We start from the raw sequence: 17,613 nt of genomic DNA on the forward strand, positions 1-17,613 counted from the left end.
TTTTCTCCTGGTAACATGCTCAGGTGTTCACTGTGAAGAGGAAGTCTACTGCACCAACCTACTCTTTTTAATACATTTTACTCTTACTGAAGTACTAAACGAACGTGATTTGCAAGGTAATTTATAGAACAATAAAAATATGACTTTCTCTCTTTTTCTGCCAAAGGTGTATTAAAAAGACTTTTAAAATAGGCAAGAGCAGATCTGCTTAACAAAATCCAAATTCTAATCTCTTATGACTTAGTAATTAGTGCATTTTTCCTTACCGTTCACTTGAAGAATATGAGTTTGGTAGAGTTTATCATAGCCATCAGCATAACAGGTGTAATTTCCCATATGAGTTGTAGTAACCTTAGTAATGTACAAGGACCCATCATCTCCAAAATCCTACAAGGAAAGATTAAAACCAAGGTTATCATAATTACATCTGTATTTCTACAGTAATTATGCTCTTCATTTTTGCAACAAAGCTGCGATGCTAATATCAAATGTTCAGCCAGAATAGCTGACAATAATCTGAAATCCTGATATTTTTATGTTTGGAAATGGCAGAGGTTTGTATTAGGTCAGTAAAAGAAAATACTATTTAGTTTCAAATTCAGAAGTACTGAGAATATATTTGTTTATTTAGCTATGGTAGTTACATGCAAAAGAGAAGCTATTTTTGGCTTGAATCTAACTAGATAAAAAAATCTAAACTTCTGCTCAAATTAACAAGGTAATTTATATCCTTTGGAAGGAAGTGTAATTAAGCCAATTTAAAAATAATGCTATCTTAAAAGACAACCCTAAAAGAACAGTCTAGTAAAATCTAGCATCTGTAATGTTAATGTTAAGTATAATTTACGTAATACAAATGAGTTTCCATGTCAGTTATTGTAAAAAATATATGAAATAATTAGTAGTCTCTGTTAATTTTTACTTAGGCTAATAACAATTTATTTGACTACTAATTTGACTAAAACCTTTACAATAATGAACTTCTTCAAAGTATTCTTTGAAAAGTCTAAGCTATGACATCTACATGCTTGTAAAATAGAAATGAGCTATAAGAAAATTAAACTCATCTAGATTTTGCAAGTGCAGGCTTAAGCAGTAAAGAGTAAGCTCTTTTCTAATTAAATGGATGTCTGTGTTACGATCTCTCTTTATTTTTCAAATAGACCACTGATAAAACATCTCTCTGGATATTTTACTCAACGATATCAGTTTTCAACAGGTTTTGCCCTATGACACTGTGATTTCTTTACTCAAAGCAATTTGGGTTTAGAGAGGGATTTAGCTTTTGTTTTAGAACAACAAACTAGATGTGTCTGCCTTATTATTAGTACACTGAGTTCAGTATTTGTTTTGTTAATTAAAGCAAACAATTCAACACAGTCAAAATAACTGTAAGCAGTGTTTGGAAAGCAATGATGAAGCATAGACAGAGTGAGATTAAACTGTGACACATGCTTAAGTGCTTAATAGAATAACTCACAAGCTAGAGTCACCCACAGAACCTGTATCCACACAGGCACGCAGATGAACACCACTGAACTCACATTAACATAAATACATATAGGGGAAAAAAAAAAAGATTATTTTACCTTTGGAAAAAATATTTGCTGACCTTAAAAAGAGGGCTAGAAGTTATGTTTATGATAAATAGAAAAGTATAAATGTTCAAATATATGTGACATAATTTAATAATAATTAAATTAGATAATAATCTAAAATCAAATCAAGAAACTAATTATTTTTGTCATCCAGAAATTAAAAAGATAGAATTGAACCATTATTTTAATAACGATTCCACTACAGCTCTGCTCTGTTGAGGAGCTCGACATTTAAGAAGCACAATGTATGTCACAAATAACAAGTAAAAGAGCATGAAAAGAAAGCATTCACTTGGCAACTAATCTGTACTTAGTCACCTTAGTGTGTAGTACAACACAAACCTAAAGGTGGTTTTTCTTTATAAAGCAATAATTATTTCCTTTGGTTATGTAAATTGCTGGTGTATACTAATTCTTTGCATAAGAGAGACTGACCATTTGCCTGCTTTTCTTCATTATCAGCTCTAGAAAGAACATTGCCAGCTTTCTCCCTGCAGAAGAATGTACAGAGGGAGGCTGCTTGAACTTCTTTAGTATTAGAGAAAGTTGAGGACTTTCATTTGCTTTTATATACTTTATATGATTTTCCTCTCATCTAGAGACCACAACCTCCCACCCACAAAAAAAAAAAAAAAAAAAAAAAAAACATTCTGCCCCCAAACAAAAAATATCATATATTTCTTTTTCTTTTTACTCCGTGCATCTGAACATTCCTGCTCAAATCTCACTTGCATAATGTAAACTGAGAATTCAGCTCAGAGTTACACTTTACCTGTTAATTCAATGTTACAACTCCTACTTTCCAAATAATCAGTTTCTCTGTTTATGTTGGCAGAGCACTGCAATTCTACAATTCACTACTGCATGTCAGGAGGAAAAAAAATACTATGAAGAAATTTGAGAATGACTGTATAAGGAACTAATTCAAGATATTTTAAGCTTTTCCTTCTGGCTCAAGAGGGAAAACAAAACCTGAATTTCTTACGAAAAAAAATGTTGCATACTTTCACTCTCTTATACCGGAGATGTAATAAGGACAAATCATAAATCTGGTCAGAATCACCTCATTGAAGAGCTAGCCCAACAGAAAACAGTAAATCAAGTCAAAACTTAAAGAAAAAAACACAGTATAACGTATTACATAATTTTAATGTACAGTAGAAAGTTGCAGTATCATTCTACCAATAAGGAGAAAAGGCAATCGTGCAGTAATTCAGAACACCAAACTAAATCCCTAACTCAGATTTTGAGGAAATCTTTGTGCATGTCCTAAGTTTGCCTTACAAATACTCTTTATTACCTACCTAAAATAGGACTTTGTGATACACAGGCAGTGGCTATTAGTTGAATTCAACAGAATTTGTTTGTATTCAGCAAACCTTAGAAAAAGATTCATGTTTCTCTTATTTTAAATCAAAAGAACTCTGTATTAAGTAACCTAAACAAAAGTCTATGATTTTTCTGTTATTCTTATGAATACAGTAAGCACTGCTGTTTAATTACATCAGGAAACAGTAACACTTAGCATCAAATGGTAGCATTCATTATCCTATGGAAAACCTGCTACACAGAAGCAGAGGGACAGTCTGAAAAAATGGCATTTGACATGGGAGCGTATCTAAAGCAAAGGAGTAGAACTGAATCCCTCCATGCAGGAAAAATGGCACCCGCTGATATTCATCAACACTTGTTCAACATCTATGGAGACCAAACAGCGGATATTACTGCACTTCAGCAGTGACAACAGCAATGTGAAAGACAAATCATGTTTCAGATAGCCACATACAGCTGTCACACTACGAAATTAAGAGCAGCTCAATCAGCTTATCCATGTAAATCAGTGGATTATAACCAGTTAAATATTTGCTTCAGTGCATTGGAGGCCACTGTTGGTGGCAACATTGGAATATGGCAGTTTGCATCAGCTGGGTCCCATGAATGCTCACAAAGGAACAAAGGGAACATAATAGGCAAGTTTGTCAGGACCTGCTGTAGCAATACAAGGCTGAAGATGACATTTTCCTGGATCTCATCATTATCGGTGACAAGACATGGTGTCACCACTACTAGCTGGAGTCAAAATAGCAGTCCATGGAGTAAGAACATGTGAATTCCCCATCGAAGAAAAGATAAAGTGATGTACACTGTCTTTTGGGATAGGAAAGAGGTGATCCTCCAGGATCTGCTGGAACCTGGATAAAACATCAACATTGACTGCAGTTATGACACTGACTAAGTTGAAGGCTCAAACTTTCAGAATCAGGTCAGAGAAGAAAACAATCTTTCTCTTGCAACATGATAATGCCAGGCCCTATGCCAGTTTGAATATCATCAAACATGTTTCCAACATTGGCTGAACTTTCTTGTCACACCTACCACACAGTCCAGATGTAATCCCTTCTGACTTCCACCTGTTTGGGCAACATTTTCTCAGAAACAATGCCATAATAGCAGCTGAATAAGCGAGACTGCTCTGTTAGTGCAGATTTTCTAAAGAAAGGCATGAAAGCTCTTGTTCATTGCTGGCAAAACTGCCAGCATAGCTAACGGTGATGACTATGTTGCAAAATAGTGTTTTGTTGCTGAGAAGTGGCATTATTGTGCCCAATATCTATTAAATATCCAATAGCATCATTGTCCGCTTTGTATCAATTGTAGTTTCCATGGAAATAAATAGGAGGCTGTCATGGTTTTATGATTTTTGGTTATTGGTATTCCACATCATAACATCATGTAAAGCACTGGGATTTAAAGAGTTAATGCCCTACCTCTGTGGACCACCAGTTTTCTGAACACCTGGCTCTCAGAAGAGAATAACTACATACCCCAGAGGACTTTGAGTTCAGAGGAGAAAATAAAGCTCCTGGCAAGTTACGGGACTCTGTCTCTCTCCCTCTCTCTCAGCCTGATAGTGTGTGTGTGTGATCCCCAGCTGTTCCACCTTCATTTCAAAGTATGGCCTTCGGTTTCAGACACTCTCTCATTTTATTTGATTTATTAGCCTCAGTTCCAATTATATTATATTATATTGTGTTATCTTGTATTCCAATATCATATATAGTAAATTAAATTTCCTCCTCACATTGTTGCTGCTGTTGTATTTTTAGGCCCATATCCCATCTCCCTACCCATCCCCCTTTTCCCTTTCCCTCGTGCGTGGGTCCCTTGCCCCACTAGTCATAGAACCTGGCCCAACCAGCCCATAAACCATCGATGCTCCGCCCTCTCCTCCCCTCCTCTTAATGGTCCTGTGGACCTGCTGTCCCCCAGTCATGGGCTCATTACTTTTGGAGCAGTCCTCACATGTATGAAAACAGTACATGTATGCTTAGAAAGATTTTGAATGGAAATCCTATACAAAAGACTTTCAACGCTACAGACCTAAAGATACATAGCAAAGGGAGTGATGTATGTCCATTGGTGTACTTTGTTCATGAACAGAAATAAAAATACTGAAAGCTTGCATGCTAGCATAGCAGCTTCATTTAAAAGGAGGCTATCCCAGCTTGCCAAACACAGCACTAAAAAAAACAACTTCTGACACAGAGCCTTTAGGCAAACAGTGAATACAAATCAATCCGAACTAAGCACTTAGTATGAGCTGGAGTATGGCAAAGGCTGTATTGCACAAAAAGTTGAAACCTGCTGCAGTTTTTATAGCAGTCTCAGTTATTTTTAAAAATCACCCATCTTGCCTTTGCTCAAACCATTAATACAATGTTCCATGTTCATCAGTCTAATATTTTATCAAAAGAAAGCTTCACTAGGTGAGGCGTCAGTGAAACAAAGGGCTATTCAGTATACACTGACTGAAACTAGTTATATTGGAACAATTACTTTTTTACCTCTCTACTGTGATCGACCGTGATAACGATTTTTAGCAATAGTCTTTGTCTACCTGGGTATTGATACAAAACAAGATGGATCGAACAGCACTCAGAGAGTCCGTAAAATGAAGTTTCAGAATATTAAATATGCAAATAGAGTACATACAAGTCTTATATTTTCTACACATTATGGGTAGTGAGATATTTATGTTTCTTCTTTACAGTACATGTCATTTTGTTTGATCTAGTCTGCCTCCAAGTTATAGAAACAAGGATGGAAATTCCCTATTTCCTACAAGGAATGTGAATAATGTTATATTTCTGATGACAACAAAGTAATTATTAACATTTACTAAAATAAATATTTTATTAAATTTATTAATCTATATTAACATTTTCTAATATTCATATTTTCTATTATTAACAAAGTAAACTTTGATTATGTTTAGCTGTTTTGTTCTCACTAAATACTCTCATCATTTGTTATACATGTAAGGTTTGCCATCTACTACTACTTGCAAAATTCTTCATGAACTATGTATTATTTTGAGGCAAAGTACTTAACTTAAATACATACTTACAATATATAAAAACAGTTGATTTTTTTTTAAAGCAAACATATGCACTTTCCATTGCACAGTCAAAAGCAAAACCCATAAACTCAAAAGCCATTTCAATCAGAGTATTGCAATGAGTCATAACCATATTCTTGTACTCTCTGAATTGATACTAAAAGGTTATCTCTTCTGCGAGAAATCCACTGCTTCAATTTTATCACTACATCAATCATAATTTAAAGTCTTTGACATGGTCCTGCATCACATCCTTATCTCTAAATTGGAAAGATGTGTATTTGAAGGTTAGTTATTTGTTGGATAAAGAGTTGGCTGTATGATCACATCCAGAGGGTTGCTGTCAATGGTTCTGTGACCAGCTGGAAGCCAGTCATGAGGGGTTTTCTGCAGGGATCTGTCTTGAAACGAGTGCTCTTGAACATACGTTTATCAAGAACATAAAACAGCAAGACTGAAGTGTACTCTCAGCAAGTTTGCTGATGACACTAAGTTGAGTGGTACAATTGACACAACAGAAGGAAAGGACACCATCCAGAGTGACTTGGACAAGCTCAAAAAGTGGACACATGAGAATCTAATGAGGCTTAACAAGGCCAAGCGTGAGGTGTTGAACTTGAGTCGAGGCAATCCCAGAAATGAGTACAGAATGGGAGAAATACTCATAGAGAGGAGCCCTGCAGAGAAGGACTTGGGGGTCCTGATGGACAAGAAGCTGGACAACAGCCAGCAGTCCACTCTTGCAGCTCAGAAGGCCAACAAAAGGCTGGGCAGCATCATCAAAAGCGTAGCCCACAGAGAAAGGGAGGGGATTGTTTCCTCCTACTCTGCCCTTGTAAGGCCCCATCTGGAGTACTGTGTCCCAGCCTGCCACCTCCAGTACAGGAGAGGTTTGGAGCTGTTGGAGGGGGTCCAAAAGAGATTATCTGATCATTTTTGTCACCCTGTGTAAAGTATTTACAAATAGACATTACAAAAATTCACACTAAATTTAGGAAAATCTCTAGTTTTATCTATTCTGAAACAAAATAATGAAAAGATTCTAGCCATTGAGACAAAGGTGATTCGTATTCAAACAGAAGAAGTTCTGAACACAAACTTTTGAAAGATAAGTTCTAGAATTTTTAAGGTGGATATATAAATATGGCATAAAAATGACAAGATTGATTACATTTAAATACAGTACAGAATTTTGGATGACGAAAGAGAAGTTAGGCTATACTAAAGTAGATCATCAATAGGATTTAGAAATGAATGGAAATGTGGTGCTAAGACTACGAGTAGATCGATCACTGAGCAATTTAATTCAGAGAAATGTTAAAATGCCATCATTTGAAAAGTGTATCACACATAGCATCATCTGTTGGAATCCTATCAGAGTTCACAAATTAAGTAGGTTTGATCTAGATAAGTACTTTGCTTCAGTCACTTTGGTGAGTAACAGTACTGGTGATTTTACAGGTTGGCGTCAGGTTGTTTTTTGTTGTTGTTTGTTTCTTTTGGTGTGGCTTTTTTGTTTGTTTGTTTGTTTTTAGTATTTACTCATTGTCTAGGTACACTAATGAAACACTTCCAGAAGATTACTTTTTTTTCCTTTTGGCAGTAAATATTACATAAGACAGTTAAGCAAAATTCCTAGTAGGTAATTATGCTCTACCTGTCATCTTTCTACTTCCTGGGATGCTTAGGAGGAACAAGCAAAGACAGTTATTTTATTATTATTATTATTTTTCAAACGTTTAAGCATTAAAATAGACTCTCAGATATCCGAGCACTTCCGTTCTTTCATTACTGGTGATGTGGCCCTCCTATTTAACATCACATAAAAAGGCTTTAAAAGTCAGGAGTACGAGCCACAGGAGGCCATTATTAACAAAGCATCTTCATCATACTTTAAAAAAGACTGACCTTACCTACCAGCTGCAGGTGAGGCCAGGCTGCTTTCTGACTTTGGGGACTTTGTTTTAAAATAATAACCTGAAAAGCCTGATATATTTCCTGCATTCTTTACACCTATTTCACCCAATAGCAATGTGTTGCAGACTGAGCTGGAGAAATCAGAAAAATCTTAATACTTTTTCAAAAAGTGAAAATCATCAGCTGGCTCAAAATTAAGATAGTCACCACCATAAAAAGATGTATATAAACCTTAAACTTCTATAGTATTATAGCTTTGAGTAAGCTAGAGTTGCACAATTTGCATGTCCAGGAATCAGTATGTTTGAATGAAACCACACTGCAACTTTTTACCACACTTCATTAACCAGAAGATTACAGATCCATAGTGGTATCTTATTTAAGTGCACCTTTACAATGTTATATAAATGTTATGATGCACAGTTTACGGTGTTATTATCCACAGTCTGAAGTAGCATTCATTAGATGATTAATGAAATAAGATCTTTTCAATATTCAGAGAAAAAAATGCCAGGTCTTGCAAGTCTTACACATACTCAATGTTTTCTTTTGGTGTGATTTATCCTGCTACTAAAGAAGTAATTATGATTCCAAATAAGAAAAAAGAAGAATGGAAGCAAACTCCTGAATGAAATAACTATATTGGTGAGCAAACATATATATAAGCCAAAAGTATATAAATAAATTTAAAAAAACATTAGAGACTAATAAATCTGATCAGCAGCTTCGACAGCATTTTCAGAACACTTTTAAAATCAAGCAAATGAAATTGGTATTTGATACCAAATAACAGAGAAAAGGTAATCAAGTCTTATCTTAAAGCATAAAACAAGTATAAAGTCATAAGTACAAATATTACAAATTATGTTTTTAATCATTGTCATAAAAATTTCATACTAACAACCAAACACACAGAGAAGTTTGTGTGTAGATCATACTATCTCATTGGAGAAGACAGCATCAAAGGGAGATATTTTTCTTGATGTTCTCCTGACAATTTTGTTAGGAATAGAAAAGGGATAAAGGATGGGAAGCCGGAAGTAAAAGAGAAGCTGTCAGAAGCCCTTTCTAAGAACTAAGTTTAAGATTTTGGCCAATATGAAAATATTTATTTCAACAGCTGCTGAGAAGAACTCTTTAGAGTGGAAGGGAATATGTTCTTTCAGAGGACAATAAGTTTTAATGGCAAACAAACGACATTTTAGAAAAAAGAAAAAAGAAAAAAAGAAAAAAAAAAGAAAAAAAGAAAAAAAGAAAAGGATCGCAGTGTAATAGAATGGCTTGGGTTGGAAGAGATCTTAAAAATCTAATTCCAAGCATCAAGCATCTTGCCATGAGGGCAGGGATGCCACCCACTATATCTGGTAGTAGATTAGGTTGTCCAGGGTCCTACCCAAACCAGAATTGAGCATCTTCAGTGAAGGGGCATCCGCAGCTTCTCTGGACAACTTGTTCCAGTTTCTCTCTACTTTCCAAGTGAAAAATTGCTCAATGATCTAACCTAAATCTCCTCTCTTTTAGTTTAAAACTTTTCCCCCTTGTGCTATCACCATCAGACCACGTAAAAATTCTGTCTACCTCCTGTTAATAAGTTTGTTTTAAGTACTGGAAGGTCACAACAAATGCTCTTGGAATCCTTCTCCAGGCTCAACAAGCCCAGTTCCCTCAGCCTTTTCTCATAGGAGAGATGCTCCAGCCATCTGATCATCTTTGTATCCCTCTTTTGAACCTGCTCCAACAGCTCTACATCTTTTTTGTGCTGGGAGCCCCAGACCTTGACACAATATTGCAGATGATATCTCACAAGGTGTCATAGTTTTATGATTTTTGTTATCAGTATTCCACACACATCATAACATCATGTGCTTCACTGGGAGTTAAAAGAGTTAATTCTGCAGTTCCGTGGATTGTGGATAGTTCTGGGTACCTAGTCCCAGAATAGAAGAGCTACCTACAACTCCCAGAAGACTTCATTATTTCGTTGCTGCTCAAAGGGAAAGATAAAACTGTCTGGGAGTTACGGGACTGTCTTTCTACTAGTCTCTCTGTGCATACTTCCTAGCCATCTCTTCTACAATATTAGAGTACAGCCTTCAGTTTTTGGAAATCTCATTTATTTATTAGCTTCAATTTTAATTATATTCTACCGTATTGTGTTATCTTGCATATGTTATCATAATTGGTTTCCTGTTGCTCAGTGCCTCCCTTAGCTCATTGCCACTGCTGTCCTCCTCTGAGCCCATTTCCCTATCTACTCCCTTCTGCTTTTCACATGGCACAGGACCATGGGTCCCTTGCTCCATCCCTTCAGTCACAGAACTAAACTGAACTGGGATGGACCCGTGACACAAGGGCAGAGTAGATGTTGGCAATAATCTCCCTTGCCCTGCTGGCCACCCTAGGATGTAGACTTGAATATGATATCAAAAGTAAGAGTTTAATTTGGAAATTAATTTTAATGCAATGAAAAAATGAGATGTTTTGAGAGAAAGATAACCTATACATAACTTCAAAGCCACAAACTTTGCCTGTCAAATAGAAATATTACATGTTTTCAATTAAGGTAGTCTAAAGAAAGAAATGTTTAGTTTTCGTTAAAAAGTAGATTAACCTACACTCCTTCAAAAATCTACTAATTTAATTCTGTTAGCAGATGTTAAACTTTATAGGTGAGCAAGTCATTTAAGTAGATCTTGTATAAATGTAAGAACAAAGCGCAGACAGCTTGTAAGAGAAGTGCTAGGTATAGGAGAAGAGCTGGAGGCAAAACTAAAGGAAAAGTTCAAAAAAGAAAGTAAAATGAAATATAAAAAGCATTTTAAAAGCAAATCAATTTATATGAGAAAAACATGCACTGCATTTGGGAAAAAAAAAAATCTGCTATTTTTAATTTTCCCATAGATAAGAACTTTGTTCTGCAATGAATAATAGTTTATATAAAACTCAAGCAAATTGAAAAGAAAAATTACGAATTTAAGATTCATGGCAAGAGAAAGCCCTTATAGATGCATACTAAAATATCAGTAAAAAGTCTGAGTCTGTACTGAGTCATAGAACAAATGAATTACAATTTAAATAAAGTAAAATTTGCAGAGGCAGAAAACTTTTCAAGGTTTCATTTAGGTCAATGCTGATCACCTCTGACTCTTATCAGTTTAAATGAAAAAAAAAAAAAAAAAAAGGCACACAACTTTCATAAGTTTAATCGTTTATATGATGAGAAGAGTTGAGGAGCACTAAAGACTCCTAAAATTGGCTAATAGATGTTATCATATCATTTTTAACATTTAACCATACATTTGTGGCAAGATAAAAAATCAGTAAATTTTTCTATTTTTTTAAAAGCAGTGATTAAATAATATTTGTGTTCTCAATTCTTGGAAGTCAAAGACATTATATAGTTCTGAATTTGTTACTCCCAAAACAAATAATTTAACTTGCATTGAAAATTGCACAGTACAAAAACTTAATTTCCACACCATAAGAACGAGCATTTGCCTTGATTCACAAAATCACATTGTCACTACTACTTAATCTGATTGGTGCCACATATGCTCACTTCCAGTTACATGATCTCTGATGCATTTTGCTGGAAAAAAAAAAAAAGTATTTATCTGCCTCTCTAGATTAGTCCTTGTCACTTATTTTTTCCCCAAAACAATACCACAACTTACACAAGAACATTATTTTTCAGATGCACATATGTGGTTGTTATACAGCTGAGTAAATTGACAATTCCCAGTGCTAGCCAAACATTTTAGATTATAACACAGTCACAGCAAATCACAGAACACATTTCCTCTGCAGACATCTGAAATTAAACAAGGGCTTAAAGCATTTTAATGTTTAAAATTGTCTGAATAAGTACAACACATTCTTTGGTGGTTAAAATGCAGCAAACTGAAACACGCTATATTCCCTCTGCATTTGTTCTTTTCAAGTCAATATTTAAGTACTAACATAATTTCCCATATTGAAATACAAATAATTCGGTTTTGTCAAATTATTTTTCTTCTCCTCAAGGTTTTATTTTTACTACATTACTTGAACAGATACTGAATAATAACTACATAAGAAGCTTGAAATAAATGTAAAGTTGTAAGAGTATCTGACAATCAAATTTCAGAACATTATGGAATGACCAAAGAAATACAAGGAGAATTTTTTGTTGTTCTTAAAGGAAATAGAAAGTGTGAGTTCAAATCAGTGCAAACAGTAGAATGCATAAAATAGATTTTGAAGAAAAGAGACTCTGTAACCCAGTTAATGTTTTTATGCCCAATCATTTTTTATTGTTTCTAGCTTTGTTTCCAGGTTCCTTTAGTTCCTTCTTCCACTGTTTGTTGGCTTATCTGCATATTAGATCAGTATCACCTACATTAATTCAAGTGCTACATATTTTTAATGCCTCACCTCAGGGATATTGGATCTGTCACTCCCTTTGAATCATAATTATTAATATTAATGGACTAAGATCTAACGTTCTTCAAAAAGCACTTTCAAGCATTTCATTCTTTCTATGATTTTCTTATGGTATATAAAGAAATAATGAATACATTCACCTTCAGAACTATACTTCTGTCACTGGAAAAATTTACTCTGTTTCATTACTACTGTAGCCATACACCAAATATACATGCAGAGATCACCCCCAAACAGAGACTACTTAAATAATTCCACTCTGTGCAGATATGAATACTAAGTTTTTTTCCAGAGATGAACAATCCCTCATCTGCTTTTACTTCCATAGCATCTTTTAGCTGTCTTGCAAATTCTCTTAGGATGCAATTTGTCGACTTTCTTTTGGGAATTACCTCTTTGCTTGATCTATTTATTTGCTTATGTTTATGGTTGTTAAGCCAGTACATTGTCACATGGCCTTTCACTCCTATTAAATGTACAAAAATTCAGCCAATTCTACCAATTTTAATTTTCTCCCTTAGCTTTTGATTTCTCAACACCACTTCAAACTAACTTCAAATTAGGTACTCCATGAGTCTTCAAAAAATCCACATTGGACTGCATATCCAGCCGTTATAACTAACAAAGAAGCATGGTAGGCTGGCCCTAGCTAATAAGCAAGCTCCCAGTCAGCACTTGCTCATTCCGCCTCTCAGAGGAAGAGGGAAAGAAAAGGGGAGTAACCTGAATGAAAAAATTTGCAGGTGAAGACTTCCTCCTTACTACCATTATGGGAAAACCAGACTTTACCTACGGAAAACTGGCTTAATTTATAGCCAATTAAAGTAAAATAAATAAATAAATAAATAAATAAAAATTAGTAACTCAGGTTGTAGGAAACACAAAGATGAACTTTACTAAAACAACAGCTTTCTTCTGCACTTTCCCAGACTCAACTTCATTTCCAAGTGGTTCACTAGTGCACTCCCTACAGGAATATTCCCTGTGTTTGTCTGTCTTTTTGGTGGTGTGCAGCGATAGGACAATGATTAATGGCCTAAAACTTAAACATAGGAAGTTCCATACAAATATGCAGAAGAACTTCTTTATGGCAAGAATGATGGAGCCCTGGAGAAAGTTGCCCAGAGAGAGGTTGTGGAGTCTCCTCCTATGGAGAAATTCAATACCTGTCTTTCATTATTTTTAACACCAAGAGTTTGCAAACAATTTGAAAGAAAAACAGAGTTTGGTAAGCATTTTATTCCTATTATTTTGTTTTGTTTTCCTAAAAACATATTGAGTAGAATTAGTTAAACATCACTTCTCAGTTCTTCGAGCAAAGGTTTTGTAACAAGCTGTTAAATAGGATTCTTTTACTTACACTGATGTCTTCCAAATCTAAGTTATTCAGAATGACATTGTTCCTCTTCCAGATGATGGGAGGTCTCAGAGCGCCCTGGATGGCACAACTTAAGACAGCACTTTGTCCTACTGTTGCTGCAGTAGTGCTTAGTTTTTGGTCTTCTGGCAAACTCAGCTGAACTACCTCTGCAAAAGATATATTGTTTGTAAGGTTAATTTGCTAGCAGTTTCATAAGATTAATTAGTATGCGGCTTTTGTACCCTGATAATTTAAATAATTTTAATTGGAATCAAAGTAAAAAGAGTTTCCAAAAAACACAGGAAGTTCAGAGTATTTCAAATAAAGGTCACCATGACATTTCAATTAAATTGACTGACAAGCATGATTCTATAAAGAGAAGCATTTAATATGAAAATGAATTTGAGAGGTAAGACTACAACAAACATAACAGAATGTATCTACAATCAGACTCCAGAAGTTATTTAACAGTTAGGCCAATGCAGTACAGTAGCCAGCATCTTCATTTAACTAACGTGACAATACTTCTGTTCTGTTAAGAGTCATTCATTTTCAGAAAAGAAAAATATTAATGGAACACAGTGTGGAAAAGATACAAGACTGAAGTGGGGATGGACAAATGTGAATTCTGCTTTCAGAATGTAAAATTAAGGTATGAGCTTTCTTTTCTGATGTACCAGTTTTTATGGAGGATTTCCATTGACTGTGAAAGCACAAGTTCCTGATAAAACTGACATTAGTATTCTCTTCCATTTGAGTCTCAGAATATGCATTAATCATAGTCAAAACACACTAGTTTACGTCAGTTCTAAAAAATAGTGTAAAAAGAATTTGCACTATGGTTCTCTGGTCAAACATGATTTCTTTTACAATAGCTAGAAAAATCCAGAGCCAGAATAACAAACAGCTGTGTACTTGAATAAATTTTTCCTAAGTACAGAGAGAAGAAAAAAAAATAACAAACCAAAAACCAGAGCATTTCATAGCATCTATTCTCTAGCTGTTGTGTCTGCCAAGCAGCAGCAGCAACAATGAAGATGGAATACAGCAACAACCACAAGAATATAACATCATGTAATGCTTGACAAACATGAATTGAATACAGTACTTCTACTGAAGCATGAGTCATCTCAAGCCACAAATACTCAACATCTACTTTTAACATTTCCAGTGCATCACGCATTAAAAATTGCTAGTGTTAACAAGCTATTTCACAATATCAGGTAAGCCACTTTTGATTTATTTAAGAGAAGGACTCTTGACTTTGATGTCCCACACATTTGGACTCTTACATAAAAAAAAGAAAGAGTGACATTAATCTTCTCATTACAGCAAAGCAACAACCTATAAACAAGCTAAGAGTATTGGTTCCTGTTAGCTTCACAAAAGCTATAAACAATTTTTAATTAACACAATTAAAAAGATTGTTCAGTTTAATACTTTTTTTCTTCCTTTCCAAATTGCAAGAAGAAAGGCATTTCAATAGCTTCAGGAAAGAAAGATTTTTTTTTTTTCAGAAAGACAATTTTTATGTGATTAAAAATATTAATTTTCTATTTAGAGAAAATACAAAACACCTTTATTCTCTCTTCCAATCGGAACATAATGCTGTCCACCATTCAATGTGACTGACAATTTTTTCCCCTCAATGCATGACCTGATACAATTTGTTACACCATTGAAAAGGGAATATATAAATTAAGTTAAATATTGAGCTATCTCCTGTCGTTTTTAAAATGTATTTCAATCATCTGAAGCATTTCAGCTTGTATGTTATAGGATATGGTTCTTCAATGACACTGCTATCCAGACTTCTTGAAACACATCTGAATGACTACTGAATGATTCAAAACTTCTGATAGACAGCAACAGCATACTAATATTTTCTTACAGAATTCTGTCTGTATAAACCTTAAAAGGTAGATAAACACGATGATCTATAAGAGTAATTATCTGTGTTTTCCAAAGCCAATACTTAATTTAGCATAGTCATTAAATGATTACCATAAAATGATTATGAAAAATGCTAATCCTCACATGATAAATGAGTTATCTAATTTAAATTCTACAAAATTTCAAGGTCTGTTTCCAATTAGTTCCAGTATTATTATTTCGATGCCTTTATACAGAAGTCCAGTTCTTTTTATTCTATTTTTAATTAGAATGCAATTGTGGATAAGGAGACATGTATTAAATGCAAAGTTTAGCATTTGCTACCTTAGTGAAAATTATGTTCCAAAAAACAAAACAAAACAAAACAAAATGGCATTACTATTTTATGACATTAATAATTCATTTATGGTTCATGCCCATGGACTACTGTAAGCTCTGAGCTTAATGGAAAGTGTATAAAATGCAGCTTAACTTCAAATGAGTGGTCATAGGGCATTAGCTATGGCCTTTTGTTTTGCTGTAGTTAACTACAAGGTTTTTGAAATTAACAAAGTAGCCTGTAACTAGGAAGGATATGCAAAAGTCACTGCTTTTCAAGAGATATAAAAAGGTTCTCCTTGCCTGTGGCTCAGGTATTACAGCTCTTAAAAACCTTTAACACCTTAGAGCAATGACCACATATAACCTTAGTGAAATTAACACAAACTAGCCCTAAAACCTCCTAGTCTAGACACAACATATGTATAGGCTGATAAGTTTCAGGAAGAATTTAAAGAACTGAAGAGAATAAAACTGAACGTAAAATAATCTGAGATTCATAATGCTTCTACAAGGAATTTTATGAATAGTATTTTTCATTTTTAAAAATTCTAAGGCCCTATTGTTGATCAATAGCAAGATAAAAACTACCGGTAGAAAACACTAAGTGGAAAAATTTTCAGTGAACATCAGGATTTGCTAATTCTTTCACTTAATAGTGAAAAAATTGGAAATGCTGCTATTTGGTTGTGTCAAATCTTACTACGATTTTTTGTTTTGTCTTGTAATATTGGGAATACAGCTACACAAAGTGCCTTTTCCTTCTTCTGGCATTGATCTCACCTTCTCAAAACGAAACAAGAGCCTTTCCATCAGTGTCATTTTGCTGTTCTTAAAAGCAACTTTAAAATCTGCATGCATTACGATTAGCATGTCTAACTTTGTCAGTTCAAAAATTAAATGATAAAAAAAGCTTGCCTTTTGGCAAAGTTCAAAATAATCTTGGTATGCTAGGCTGAAGAAAGTATACAGAATTTCACTTTTCAGTGCAATTAAACTATTGAAAGAAAAAGTCATCTTTGCTGTGAACAGATTTTATTTTCTATAAATGTAAATAGAGCAAAACATAGTTCATCCAGAAAGAAGCATTTTGATTGGCTTTTCAAATTAAAAAAAAAAAAAAAAAAGGACCAAGAGACCGGAATTAAAGCATTCCGAAGGTGGTATCCCAACAGTTCACCTTAGATGATTTATCACAGGGAGAGAATATTTTTCAAGTGGAAATAAGTGAAAAACTCCTAATTAAAACTTGAAAATAGTATTTTTTCCTGTACAAAATGATTTCCATATAACAATAGCCTTCTTTGTTCATCGATTCATCACAAAAATAGTGTAGCACAGAGCTGACTTAGAACAGGGTGCTGATGAGCCTGAACTCCTGCTCATACTGCAAGAGTTCATAGTGATCAGCTCAAATCAATCCACATCATAGAATCATAGAATCACCAAGGTTGGAAAGACCAACCTTGGATCAGCCAGTTGGATCAACCAGTCCAACTGCTCAGTTGTCACCAATGTTTCTCACTTAAACCACATCCCTCTGTACAACATCTAAATATTTCTTGAACACCTCCAGGGACAGTGACTCCACCACCTCCCTGGGCAGGCCATTCTGTATCCATGTGATAGAATTATAACAATATAAGTAATGCTGTATTAATTATTACTTATTATATAATTTAAGGAAAATGTAGTGCACTACTTCA

General features: G+C 34.5%; 1 protein-coding gene across 1 annotated transcript in view; it reads right to left on the minus strand.

The window, feature by feature from the left end:
* The window catches only part of FSTL5 (follistatin like 5), a 217,207-nt gene that overhangs the window by 53,523 nt on the left and 146,071 nt on the right, over nt 1–17,613 (minus strand). Inside the window, exons 6-7 of the mRNA XM_031553000.2 lie at nt 13,697–13,863; nt 267–387 (exon numbers count right to left, since the gene is read on the minus strand). Coding sequence (XP_031408860.1) covers nt 267–387; nt 13,697–13,863 — 288 coding nt within the window. The remainder of the gene's footprint in view (nt 1–266; nt 388–13,696; nt 13,864–17,613) is intronic.

The sequence above is a fragment of the Meleagris gallopavo genome, chromosome 4 (genome assembly GCF_905368555.1).
Source record: "Meleagris gallopavo chromosome 4, MGAL_WU_HG_1.1, whole genome shotgun sequence".
Lineage (NCBI taxonomy): Eukaryota > Metazoa > Chordata > Aves > Galliformes > Phasianidae > Meleagris > Meleagris gallopavo.